Consider the following 13,588-nt stretch of genomic DNA (forward strand, 5'->3'; position numbering starts at 1 on the left):
AGGCAGAGGATACAGCAATCTCTGCTGCCCAGCAGAACTATTAAGTATTATATAACTATCAGCGACTAAGTAATTCCCCTGCCAGGTAAAGCCTCATTCTCACATGAGCCGCCCCTCCCCCATACACCCCAGGTCCTATACACCATTAACCTATAAATAACCAGAAGGAAGAGACACGAGCTCTGAAAACGGTTTATTGATGACGTCCACATGACATGGAATGAATGCGCTGCTGCGGCGCCGTCTCCTCATCCACAGGGGGGTATTAAAGAGTTAAAAAGTCTCTCAGCGTTAAGTGCAAAAACAAATTTTAAACTTTCTTCAGAAAAGCGTCAACATGGCGGGACACGGCGCCCGAGGGACAGCGCGGATCTAAGGCACGTATGAGGCGCTAACAATCCTGCGGCACCGCGCTCCGCCGCTCTCTCCATACATTCTCCCGGCTCCTGGGTGCGGGGGCCACTATGAGGGCAGCTGGGGTTAGTGGTGGAACCTTCTGCTGGGGTCCTTGGCGTGGTCCTGCAGCAGCTGGCAGGGGGTGAAGTGGCTGCCGTAGATGTTCTCGTACTTCCTTATCTTCTCCACTATGCGATCTGCCCCAAAAGCGTCTGTGTACCTGAAGGGACCTACGGGAGACAAGCGTCCACAGTGTAGGGGGTAACAGGCTCATCATGGAGGGTCCGACCAATAATGAGCAGGGGTCCCATTCCATGTAATATTAGAAGTACTGTGTCATCACTCTCCATGGCACGGAGCGCCCCATAGACCATGATGCAGCTGCTCCGCATAGTGGGTGCAGTGGACCCGTGTATTGTTGGGTCAGGCGGCTGTAGCAACAACCACTCACCTCCAAGACAAGGCGGGAAGCCCAGTCCAAAGACGGCTCCTATGTCTCCCTCCACCGGGTTGCTGAGGATCCCCTCCTGCAGGCACAGGATGGCCTCATTCACAAAGCGAGTGATTATACGCATCTGGACGTCCTCATCGGAAGATCTGCGGGGACCAAGAATGGAATATTACACTTCTGATACAATAAAATATGATACAAAGTTATATCAGCACAACTTTCTTGTGTTACATTGTATCAGTTCTGGCCCAATTCTGGCGACCCCTCAGAACGCACGAGGACCCTACAAGGAGGTGACTTACACATCGGGTCTGACCGGCAGCTTGTACTTCTCCAGGATCTCCTCGGCTCCAGCGTTCACAGACCTTTCCTTCACCCCCTGCTGGTACACGTAGAAACCTTTCCCAGATTTACGGCCTGAAAGGGTTTAAGGAAAAAGGTCAATCGGCTGATAACAGAGAGCGAGAGAGATTCTATTAGTGCCCATAATGGCACCGGTCACTCACCCAGGAATCCTTTCTGCACCATGGCCTTCAGAAAGTCAACATTTCCTCCTCCGAATCTCTCCCCAAAAGCCTTGCCAAGGTCCTCTGCCACGTGGGCTGCCACGTCAATGCCCACCTCATCCGCCAGCGTGGAAGCGCCCACCGGGAAACCAAACCCAGTGGTGAGAGCGTCCAGCTTCTTGGGGGCTACACCTTCCTATAAGAGAGACCCCGCTCATTCACTGGTCAAACCCAAAACAGTGACAAGTCCTAGAAGATGCAGCGACGCGACTTACCTGCAGGACGCGCACCACCTCCGCCATCATAGGAGCCAAGCAACGCGTGGTGTAGAACCCAGGACCGTCCTGCAAGAGGAGGAGGAGGATCAGAGGAGATGGACAATACAGAGGAGGACAATACAGAGGAGGACAATACAGAGGAGGACAATACAGAGGAGGACAATACAGAGGAGGACAATACAGAGCACCACGGATACCTCATCCCACAGATCACATGATTATATACAGGCAGGTGCTTATAGAGAACCTGTCAGCAGAAAGTGACCTAATAACCCACTCCCAGTATGTGGCCAGGCGGATGACATCTTTCATGGCCCAGGGTGATGGCCTCATCCAGAAAATTTACTTTGAAGCGAGATATAAAGTCAAGGCTGCAGAGATTTAAGTACTGAAGTCAAGCTCTCTCGTCCTCAGAAAGCCGCCTTCACTGTAATTGCTGGTCCTGCATCCAGAGACATCACTGACCAGATCTCCTCAATCACAGAGGAGGCGCTCAGAGCTCCTGACCTTGACCTTATACAACCAATTTACATCTCACATCAAAGGTTATTATCCGCAGGACGCCAACACCACCGGCCATGGAAGAACCTAGAAGGAGTTACACTGCCTGATATACCAGTAGTGGTTCATTAGGCCACATGCTGATGACAGGTTCCCTTCAAGGTTCATGGAGAGGCTTGTATTATACCCCACAGCTGCACTCACTAGAGCTTACCTTGACCACAATGATGACCTTGCCCTGTTTGAGACCCACGGCTACGGCTGAGGCCGCGGTGTCTTGGGACGTTTTATCTGTGGTGATGATTTCCAGCAGCTGCATCTTATCCACAGGAGAGAAGTAGTGCATTCCTACCACCTGGGAAGGAGGATGGGAGTTATACATTAGAGCAGTGCAGCACTATAGTCTGATGTATAGTCTGTGCAGCTCCTGTACATAGTTGGCTGTGCTGCTGCTGCTGACACAGAGCACAGAACCCTCTGCTGTATCAGTCACTGGGGGCAGGTGGTGCCCAGCTTATCAGAGGACGCGAGGAGGAACACACAGGACTCACCTTGTCTGGCCGCTTACTGACAGCAGCAATCTGGCCGATCGGAAGGGCGGACGTGTTACTGGCGAAGATACAGTGAGGGGGGACAACCTGGAAGAGAAGAGACGCATCAGTAGTTGTCGGGGGGCACTGGATGGGTGTGAGGAGCAGAGCTGTTGGCGGGGAGGCACCGGATGGGCGTGGAGGAGCAGACATGTCGGTGGGAGCCCCGGGGTAGGCGTGGAGGAGCAGACATGTCGGTGGGAGCCCCGGGGTAGGCGTGGAGGAGCAGAGCTGTCGGCGGGGGCATTGGATGGGCGTGGAGGAGCAGACATGTCGGTGGGAGCCCCGGGGTAGGCGTGGAGGAGCAGACATGTCGGTGGGAGCCCCGGGTAGGCGTGGAGGAGCAGAGCTGTCGGGGCTCCGGGACAGGCGTGGAGGAGCAGAGGTGTCGGTGGGAGCTGCAGGGTAGGCGTGGAGGAGCAGAGGTGTCGGCGGGGGCTCCGGGGGAAGGCACAGAGGAGCAGAGATGTCGGTGGGAGCCCCGGGACAGGCGTGGAGGAGCAGAGCTGTCGGGGCTCCGGGACAGGCGTGGAGGAGCAGAGCTGTCGGGGCTCCGGGACAGGCGTGGAGGAGCAGAGCTGTCGGCGGGGGCACCGGGGCAGATACTTACGGCTTCCACCTCCTGCAGGACTTTGTGTTTGATCCTGATGTCCTCGAACACGGCCTCTATGACCATGTCTGCGCCCTCAAAGCCCCGGTAATCCAGCTGCCCGGTCAGGTTACTCATGATCGTGTCCCGCTCGAACGAGGTGACGCTCTTCTTCTTCACCTTGTCATTCAGCCTGGGGATGGAAGGGGAAAAAAAAAAAATTTGCATTTCTCACAGCAGAGGGTTTGTTACAGTTGTAGATAGGTCTGTGCTGCCCATACAATATTTTCTCTTTAGAACACCAGACTACTAGAACTCTCATCTCCGGATTTTATAGCTCGGTACTTACACAGCGGAAGTTTTGTTACAGTTTAATCCAAGTCAGGACAGGTCCTCAGTCTATGGATGTTATACTGAGCACGACTGAGGCACCAGACAGTGTAGGAGCCATCGGCTGACCCCACCAACCTCCAGACAACCCCTAAGCCCATAGCTCTGGTGTATGATGCTCACCCCTTGAACACCTGCTGCTGTCCGCGGCCCAGACCTTCCACCGTCGTGTCTTTCAGGATGGTCTTGATGCCTTTATCCACAGAGACCTGAGCAATACCAGCCCCCATGAGCCCCGCCCCGAGGATAGCCAGGGTCCTGCGTACAGAGAACGAGGGGGTAAGAACATCAGAGGACAAGGATGTAAGAGACGGGGGAGGCCCCTGCCCCAGACTGTGACCTCCGGGGACACACAAGATTCGGGCCTTGGTGTAGCGGTGATATGGCAGGGACACCTCTGACCACCAGGGACACACAAGATTGGGGCAGAGTCCTCGGTGACAGGAGGGCAGTACATGAGGCGCTTTCTGTACATTTTCTGGTCACTCACTTGACTTCTTTCTGCGGAGGTCCAAACTTGTTCTTCTTGCACTGGACCTGTCCGTGGTAGAGGCCGATGAGCGCCTTGGACTCGCTGGTCATGGCCAGTTCTCCAAACCTCTGCCAGGAGGAGGGAAAGAGGAACCAATGATGTGACCACAGCATGTAATCTGGGTACAAGCCGTGCAGGGTCCACCTAAGATCTACCCAACCAATGTCCACCTCATAGGGGGATACACTGTAACAAACCCTCAGCTGTAAGGATACTCTCCCCCCAAAATAAACATACAGGGGGTCATTTATTAAGGGCCCGATTCGCGTTTTCCCGACGTGTTACCCGAATATTTCCGTTTTGCGCCGCTTGTACTTAAATTGCCCCGGGATTTTGGCGCACGCGATCGGATTGTGGCGCATCGGCGCTGGCATGCGCGCGACGGAAATCGGGGGGCGTGGCCGAACGAAAACCCGACGTATTCGGAAAAACCGCCGCATTTAAAAACCGAAAATGTGTCGCATAAGGACCGCTTACCTTCACCTGGTCCAGCTCGGTGCATTCCGGCGCGATGAGTTTACTTTCAGCGCAGCAGCGCCACCTGGTGGACGGCGGAAGAACTACCTTATTAAATCCCGGCCGGACCCGAATCCAGAGCGGAGAAGCCGCCGCTGGAACGCGAATGGACCGGGTAAGTAAATTTGCCCCACAATGTATGAGCTGCTGCGCTGAGATCCCTCCTCTTCATAAACTATAATTTTAGTAAAGATTTTTTTTTTTAAAAAAAACCTAAAATCTGAATTGATCACAGTTAATACAGTGCTGGCGCTGCAGTCCAGCCGGCAGATGAGAAATCCTTGCATCGTCTCACTATAATGCAAGGACTCCCCTTATGTACAATGTGTGCAGTCCATTGGATTGGATTGGGTCGACATTCGGGCCCATTTCCACAGGCTGCACATGATCGGGAGGCCGGAAGAAGAGATTTGGGCAGGTAAGTTCATAGTTGGGAACACAAGAAGATGGGCAGGAATAGGATCTTTAACCCCTTAAGGACCAGGCCCTTTTTCGTTTTTGCGTTTTTATTTTTCACTCCCCACCTTCAAAAATCTATAACTTTTTACTGCGTAACAAATTGCACTTCGTAGTGATGGTATTAAATATTCCATGGTATGTACTGGGAAGCGGGAAAAAAAAAAAAAAACTCTAAATGCAGTGAAACTGATGAAAAAAAACACATTTGCGCCGTTTCTTGTGGGCTTGGTTTTTACAGCTTTTACTGTGCGCCCCAAATGACAGATCTTCTTCATTCATTGGGTCAGTACGAACACGGGGATACCAAATTTCTATAGGTTTTATAATGTTTTCATACATTTACAAAAATTAAAACCTCCTATACAGAAAAAAAAAAATTCTTCATTTTGCCGTGTTCTTGCGCTAATAACTTTTTCATACTTTAGTGCACAGAGCTATGGGTGGTGTCATTTTTTGCGACTTCTGATGACGTTTTCAACGCTTTTATTTTTAGGACTGTGCGGCTTTTTGATCACTTTTTATTGAGTTTTTTCTATTTTTCAAAATGGCTAAAAAAATGCAATTTGCGACTTTGGGCGCTATTTTCCGCTACGGGGTAAAACACAGTGAAAAACGGTTATTATATTTTGATAGATCGGGCATTTTCGGACGCGGTGATAACTAATGTGTTTATGATTTTTACTGTTTATTTATATCAGTTCTAGGGAAAGGGGGGTGATTAGAATTTATGTTTTTTTTTTTACTATTTTTCAGACTCTCTAGCGTACTTTAACCCTAGGTTGTCTGATTGATCCTACCATACACTGTCATACTACAGTATGGCAGTATATGGGGATTTTGCACACCATCTATTACAATGTGCAAATCACACATGATAATAGATAGTCGAGATCATGACAGCCTCGGATCTTTGTGTGATCCGAGGCGGTCATGACAACGGATCACCGATCCCCTGTGACGTCACGGGGAGTGACGATCGGAGCCAAGATGGTGGCGCCGCCGGCTCTTTAAGGCTCTTTGCCGGCGGCGATCAAAGGGTTAACACCCGCGATCGGTGCAAGCACCGATCGCGGGTGTTAGCGATGGGCGTTTGCTTCATACTCATACTCCCCTATGCGCAGCAAGACGTAAGGGTACCTTTTATTGCGCTATGGGGTTAAATCACCTGTATCTCTGCTCCTGTAGGTCACCGGCCCACAAGCCTAACCGAAAGAGGAAATTTTGTTCTTTAATAAGACACCAGCAGCACATTTCTAGGTGCTACAGAAGCAATGACAGGGGCGTCTGAAGTGACTCTCCCCCCGCAGCCTCTAAGCCAGACTCATTCCAGGTAAAATCTGACTCTTCTCTGTTACACGACTGAGATTTCACATAAAAGACTGGGAATTTAGTTATGACAAGTTCTCCTTAAGATAGAACCAAACTGTACAAGTTATTTGTGATTGTACAGAGGCGAAAGTATAAAAAAGAGGCGGCATATTACACCACGTCACTATGAAGGACACGATTATCCCTCTTGGGTCTCTGGAAAAGGAAAAGTCAGGAGATGGGGCGGAAAGATAAAAAACTCAGACACATCTGGTCTGGAAAGGGTTAAAATGTGGCTACTTGGAGGGATAACAGCGCAGCAGATGAGACATGTTACAGATTTGGGACAGATTAGGGTAAGATCACGTCCCCGGCTGCCTCCTGCTGGGTAGTGTCCGCCCCTGTTCTCTTGCATAGATCGTTACGCAGCTGTAATACTACAATGATGCCACTAAGTGGCGCCCTGCTATCAGCCCCAACACACCTGAGACTCCGCCAGGTACCCGGCCTCGGCTCCCTGCTCCACTCCGGTCTTCACCACCTGCCGGGAGAGATGAGGAGAAAGTGTCACACCTCAAATCATGCGCCTCCGCCCCCAAGACGCCACGAGAAGAGCGCCCCCCGCGCCTCGTACCTCAATGATCTTCAGGGGGGCCGGGTACAGGCCCTTCGTCTGTTTCCGCACTTTCTTCTCCACCGTCTTGTAGATCTGTTCCCTCACGAATGGGACGGACATGACGTAGTCTGTGATCTCTGGGAACATAGAGGGACACCCCGGCTTCAGCTTGGCTCCTCCTCCTGCTCCCCCACTACTGGAGACCCCCATACACTTACTTGCCACCAGCCCCTTGGGCTTCTTCAGGGAGACCCTCTTGTCGGCGATGCCCCGGGCGAAGTCCACGGCCACCTCCTCCAGGTACTCCATGGTGCGCTCCTCAGGACTCCTCAGACCGGGTCCTGTCATACAGAGAACATTCGGATCTTACACCCCAAAGAGGAGACCACAGTGTGTGATACCACGGGGGCCACGGTCACCCACCCAGGGGGTCCACCAGCTGGTCCACCAGGCCCATCTTCTTGGCTCTGTCAGCGCGGATGTTCCTGCCGGTCAGCATCATATCAAAGGAGGAGGGAAGACCCAACTGCAGGAGAAGAGACCAGATCAGAACCGGAACCATCAGCCGTGGGGGAGGGGCTGGGAGCGGACACTCACCATCCTCGGGAGCCGCTGGGACCCCCCGGCACCAGGCAGCAGCCCCAGCAGGACCTCCGGGGTCCCCAGGACCGTCTTCTTGTCTTTTGTAGCCACACGGTACGGGCAGGCGATGGCCACCTGAGGGGGAGGAGCACAAAGGGTTAACCAGGCTGAGACACAGTCCTGCTTCTACTAACAGATCTGACTGCACATCTCTCCAGGGACAATACATAACACTGGCTGCACAGAGCACAGCAGTGTGAGGTCTGATTACACATCTCTCCAGGGACAATACATAACACTGGCTGCAGAGAGCACAGAGCACAGCAGTGTGAGGTCTGATTACACCTCTCTCCAGGGACAATACATAACACTGGCTGCAGAGAGCACAGCAGTGTGAGGTATGATTACACATCTCTCCAGGGACAATACATAACACTGGCTGCAGAGAGCACAGAGCACAGCAGTGTGAGGTATGATTACACATCTCTCCAGGGACAATACATAACACTGGCTGCAGAGAGCACAGAGCACAGCAGTGTGAGGTCTGATTACACATCTCTCCAGGGACAATACATAACACTGGCTGCAGAGAGCACAGAGCACAGCAGTGTGAGGTCTGATTACACATCTCTCCAGGGATAATACATAACGCTTGCTGCTATGGTGACACCTGCTGATTTTCTTATAACCCCAGTGCCCCCTGGTGTCCAGCTTGGGTACATACCTCCAGGCCTCCTCCCAGGCAGGAGCCATTGATGGCGGCTACAATGGGTTTTGGGGACTTCTCCAGTTTCTCGAACATCTTCTGGCCGGCCTGGGAGAGTTCGGACACCTCCTGCGCGCTCTTACAGGACTCGATCATACTGGAGGCACAGAGAAGCGATCAGCACATTAACCCCATAATGCCTGCAGCGTCTGCCCCCGCTCAGGGTCACGCTCACTCACTTGATGTCGGCCCCCGCGATGAAGCAGCCGGGTTTGGCGGAGATGAGGACGGCGCTCTTCACTGCATCGTTGGCCCAGATCTCGTTCATGACGTCACTGAACTCACTCTGCAGCTGCCTGGACAGGGTGTTCACCTGCAGGACACAAGACGAGAGGTCACATGACAATCATGGAGGACCGATCGCGTGTGCGCTGTACAAGACATCGGACCACACCACAGGTTCTGGGAGGTCCACAGCTCAGTCCTATTCACTGCAATAAAGCAGAGCTGCAGTACCACACACATAGCACAGGGTGGCGCTGTTCTTACAAGGGTTTCCCAGGATCACACACACAAGGTGAGCGGCCATTATGTCCCGGGGTTAGAGGGACAGGAGAAACCCACAAGCCCCCCCACATCACCCAGCCTCCGCTATAAGAGCCTGACCTTGGAGTTTGGGGTGTTGAATCGGACAACGGCGACGTCTTTTTTGATCTCATAGTTTACGTGTGTCCTCGCTGCAAAGAGACAGAACCAGAGATTAGAGGGAAAGCAAAGAGGTCAGTGACCAACTAATCCAGAGCTGCACTCACTATTCTGCTGCTGGTGCAGTCACTGTGTACATACATGACATTACTTATCCTGTACTGATCCTGAGTTACATCCTGTATTATACCCCAGAGCTGCACTCACTATTCTGCTGCTACTGCAGTCACTGTGTACATACATGACATTACTTATCCTGTACTGATCCTGAGTTACATCCTGTATTATACTCCAGAGCTGCACTCACTATTCTGCTGCTGGTGCAGTCACTGTGTACATACATGACATTACTTATCCTGTACTGATCCTGAGTTACATCCTGTATTATACCCCAGAGCTGCACTCACTATTCTGCTGCTGGTGCAGTCACTGTACATACATGACATTACTTATCCTGTACTGATCCTGAGTTACATCCTGTATTATACCCCAGAGCTGCACTCACTATTCTGCTGCTGGTGCAGTCACTGTGTACATACATGACATTACTTATCCTGTACTGATCCTGAGTTACATCTTGTATTATACCCCAGAGCTGCACTCACTATTCTGCTGCTGGTGCAGTCACTGTGTACATACATGACATTACTTATCCTGTACTGATCCTGAGTTACATCCTGTATTATACCCCAGAGCTGCACTCACTATTCTGCTGCTGGTGCAGTCACTGTGTACATACATGACATTACTTATCCTGTACTGATCCTGAGTTACATCCTGTATTATACCCCAGAGCTGCACTCACTATTCTGCTGCTGGTGCAGTCACTGTGTACATACATGACATTACTTATCCTGTACTGACCCTGAGTTACATCCTGTATTATACCCCAGAGCTGCACTCACTATTCTGCTGCTGGTGCAGTCACTGTGTACATACATGACATTACTTATCCTGTACTGATCCTGAGTTACATCCTGTATTATACTCCAGAGCTGCACTCACTATTCTGCTGCTGGTGCAGTCACTGTGTACATACATGACATTACTTATCCTGTACTGATCCTGAGTTACATCCTGTATTATACCCCAGAGCTGCACTCACTATTCTGCTGCTGGTGCAGTCACTGTACATACATGACATTACTTATCCTGTACTGATCCTGAGTTACATCCTGTATTATACCCCAGAGCTGCACTCACTATTCTGCTGCTGGTGCAGTCACTGTGTACATACATGACATTACTTATCCTGTACTGATCCTGAGTTACATCTTGTATTATACCCCAGAGCTGCACTCACTATTCTGCTGCTGGTGCAGTCACTGTGTACATACATGACATTACTTATCCTGTACTGATCCTGAGTTACATCCTGTATTATACCCCAGAGCTGCACTCACTATTCTGCTGCTGGTGCAGTCACTGTGTACATACATGACATTACTTATCCTGTACTGATCCTGAGTTACATCCTGTATTATACCCCAGAGCTGCACTCACTATTCTGCTGCTGGTGCAGTCACTGTGTACATACATGACATTACTTATCCTGTACTGACCCTGAGTTACATCCTGTATTATACCCCAGAGCTGCACTCACTATTCTGCTGCTGGTGCAGTCACTGTGTACATACATGACATTACTTATCCTGTACTGATCCTGAGTTACATCCTGTATTATACTCCAGAGCTGCACTCACTATTCTGCTGCTGGTGCAGTCACTGTGTACATACATGACATTACTTATCCTGTACTGATCCTGAGTTACATCCTGTATTATACTCCAGAGCTGCACTCACTATTCTGCTGCTGGTGCAGTCACTGTGTACATACATGACATTACTTATCCTGTACTGATCCTGAGTTACATCCTGTATTATACTCCAGAGCTGCACTCACTATTCTGCTGCTGGTGCAGTCACTGTGTACATACATGACATTACTTATCCTGTACTGATCCTGAGTTACATCCTGTATTATACTCCAGAGCTGCACTCACTATTCTGCTGTGTCTCCCCAGGTCGTGTTACGCTGTGTTCCCCTGTCAGCAGCTGGTCCTGGCTCTGGGGTGTCTGACGGGTTTGGTGATGTTCGCTTATTATCAGGGGATTGCAACTCCGAACCCCGATATGCTGAAGAACCCGGACCAGGTGAGCCCTCCCTCCATTGTACGATGTCCCAGTCTATAGGAGCTTAAAGATAATTACTATTTGGTTTTTATAATTTGATATGAACATGTTTCCTTCTTGCTGTTACTGAGTGGATACTTCCTGTGACGTTACACTGTGTCAGGGCTCTTCTGTGTGAGCAGGATGAGGTCCGGTTGGTTCCATTCACTGACATGAGGACCTCCTGACCCGCTGTCCTCTCTGTGCCCTGTAGATGGTGCTGCACTTTGTCATGGACGTTCTCCAGGACCTCCCCGGCCTTCCCGGGCTCTTTGTGGCCTGTCTCTTCAGCGGAGCACTCAGGTAAGTGACCCCTATCATACAGGGTATGTAGCAGGTGTGTGTGGGATGTAGCAGAGCTGAGTGGGTCCCCGCACACCGGTGCATGTAGGATGTAGCAGAGCTGAGTGTGTTTGTACGGCTGATCTAACGCTTTGCTCCTCCTCAGCACCATTTCCTCCGCCTTTAACTCTTTGGCTACGGTCACCATGGAGGATCTGATAAAACCGCACTTCCCCAACCTGACAGAGGCACGGGCAACGCTTCTGTCTAAGTGTCTGGGTGAGTATGAGGGGCCGCGCCGTCATATCAGAGGGCAGGGTGGGCCGCGCCGTCATATCAGAGGGCAGGGTGGGCCGCGCCGTCATATCAGAGGGCAGGGTGGGCCGCGCCGTCATATCAGAGGGCAGGGTGGGCCGCGCCGTCATATCAGAGGGCAGGGTGGGCCGTGCCATGCGTCTCTCAGAGTATCTGAGACAGTGGACCTCTAGAATAGGTTTGCGCCCCGCCACTGTCCCCCCGGGCCGGACCCCTACAATAGGCTTGGTTCCCCCCTCCCCCCCCCTGAGCTGGACCCCTAGAATAGGCTTAGGGCCCCCCCCTCCTCTCAGGCCGTACCCCTAGATCAGATGAGTATGTATTTGTGTGCAATACCGGACTTGTCCAGCGGGTGGGGCTCTGTCATTGTCCTGCATCCTGCACCTCCTGGGCCGGACCCCTAGATGGGATGAGTATATATTTGTGTGCATTACCGGAGCTGTACAGCGGGCGGCGCTCTGACATCGTCCTGCATCCTTTTCCCCCTCCCCCTGGGCTGGACCTTTAGCATAGGTTTGCGGCCCCCTAAATCAGGCTTGGGCCCCCCTCCCCCCTGTGTGCATTACCGGAGCTGTCCAGCGGGCGGCGCTCTCATTGTCCTGCATCCTGCGCCCCCTCCTCCCTGGGCTGGACCCCTAGATGGGATGAGTATGTATCTGTGTGCATTACCGGAGCTGTCCAGCGGGCGGCGCTCTCATTGTCCTGCATCCTGCGCCCCCTCCTCCCTGGGCTGGACCCCTAGATGGGATGAGTATGTATCTGTGTGCATTACCGGAGCTGTCCAGCGGGCGGCGCTCTCATTGTCCTGCCTCCTCCATGCTGATGTAACAGCGTATACTTTATAACTGTGTGCATTACCGGAGCTGTCCAGCGGGTGGCGCTCTCTCATTGTCCTGCCTCCTCCATGCTGATGTAACAGCGTATACTTTATAACTGTGTGCATTACCGGAGCTGTCCAGCGGGTGGCGCTCTCTCATTGTCCTGCCTCCACCATGCTGATGTAACAGCGTATACTTTATAACTGTGTGCATTACCTGACCTGTCCAGCGGGTGGCGCTCTCTCATTGTCCTGCCTCCTCCATGCTGATGTCACAGCGTATACTTTATAACTGTGTGCATTACCGGAGCTGTCCAGCGGGAGGCGCTCTCTCATTGTCTTGCCTCCTCCATGCTGATGTAACAGCGTATACTTTATAACTGTGTGCATTACCTGACCTGTCCAGCGGGTGGCGCTCTCTCATTGTCCTGCATCCTCCATGCTGATACTTTATAACTGTGTGGTAAACGCTCATGTCCTGCGCAGGTCCCGCGGACATATCGCCGCACACAGTTTGAGGTATCCTGACCGACGCCCCATTGGATTCTGGGTATGAGGCGCATGAGGTCACTGTTACGTTTCCTCCATCTGGTCATCACCTGCACCTCCCCCCCCCCCCCCCTGCTCCGAGCATTTCAGCCCTCTACTGCCCGGGATCACCCAGCTTTCCCACAACCCTGAGCGGACACATCTGGTTATGATATAAGGCTGATCCTCTTATAATATAACATCACCCAGCTTTCTTGGGCTCCAGAACAGCTGTGTAACACACGTACTCATTATCCCCATCACTAGTAGCTGTAGGAAAGCTTTCCCAGGATTCTGAGTGGCTTCTCCGTGCTACGTCCTCACTACATACCCAGACTCTCTGGGGGGC

At 51.9% G+C, this 13,588-nt stretch overlaps 2 protein-coding genes across 2 annotated transcripts in view; one reads left to right on the top strand and one right to left on the bottom strand.

Moving 5' to 3' along the window:
- Window positions 1–180: 180 nt before the first annotated feature.
- On the bottom strand, window positions 181–9,222 carry HADHA (hydroxyacyl-CoA dehydrogenase trifunctional multienzyme complex subunit alpha). Its single transcript, XM_072143994.1, has 18 exons — window positions 9,087–9,222; window positions 8,660–8,793; window positions 8,439–8,577; window positions 7,730–7,849; window positions 7,556–7,658; window positions 7,351–7,473; window positions 7,151–7,269; window positions 7,001–7,057; window positions 4,192–4,301; window positions 3,825–3,959; window positions 3,333–3,504; window positions 2,684–2,770; window positions 2,347–2,487; window positions 1,629–1,697; window positions 1,354–1,549; window positions 1,150–1,264; window positions 848–993; window positions 181–626 (listed from the first exon to the last, which is right to left on the bottom strand). Exons 2-18 carry the CDS (start codon window positions 8,746–8,748, stop codon window positions 481–483), a joined length of 2,067 nt encoding a protein of 688 aa, XP_072000095.1. The 5' UTR covers window positions 8,749–8,793; window positions 9,087–9,222; the 3' UTR covers window positions 181–480.
- A 1,933-nt stretch (window positions 9,223–11,155) lies between these two features.
- SLC5A6 (solute carrier family 5 member 6) overlaps window positions 11,156–13,588 on the top strand; it is a 14,838-nt gene continuing 12,405 nt past the window's right edge. The window contains exons 1-3 of the mRNA XM_072143995.1: window positions 11,156–11,279; window positions 11,512–11,600; window positions 11,746–11,858. Coding sequence (XP_072000096.1) covers window positions 11,217–11,279; window positions 11,512–11,600; window positions 11,746–11,858 — 265 coding nt within the window. The 5' untranslated portion in view covers window positions 11,156–11,216. The remainder of the gene's footprint in view (window positions 11,280–11,511; window positions 11,601–11,745; window positions 11,859–13,588) is intronic.

Source organism: Engystomops pustulosus, chromosome 3 (assembly GCF_040894005.1).
Source record: "Engystomops pustulosus chromosome 3, aEngPut4.maternal, whole genome shotgun sequence".
NCBI classification, from domain to species: Eukaryota; Metazoa; Chordata; class Amphibia; order Anura; family Leptodactylidae; genus Engystomops; species Engystomops pustulosus.

Coding starts and splice junctions, on each gene's coding strand:
- HADHA (XM_072143994.1), bottom strand. CDS start 8,748: ATGAACGAGATCTGGGCCAACGATGCAGTGAAGAGCGCCGTCCTCATC. Junction 4,302..7,000: donor GGTACCTGGCGGAGTCTCAG/GTGTGTTGGGGC, acceptor TCCTCCTGGCAG/AGGTTTGGAGAACTGGCCAT. Junction 1,550..1,628: donor AGGTGGTGCGCGTCCTGCAG/GTAAGTCGCGTC, acceptor TCTCTCTTATAG/GAAGGTGTAGCCCCCAAGAA.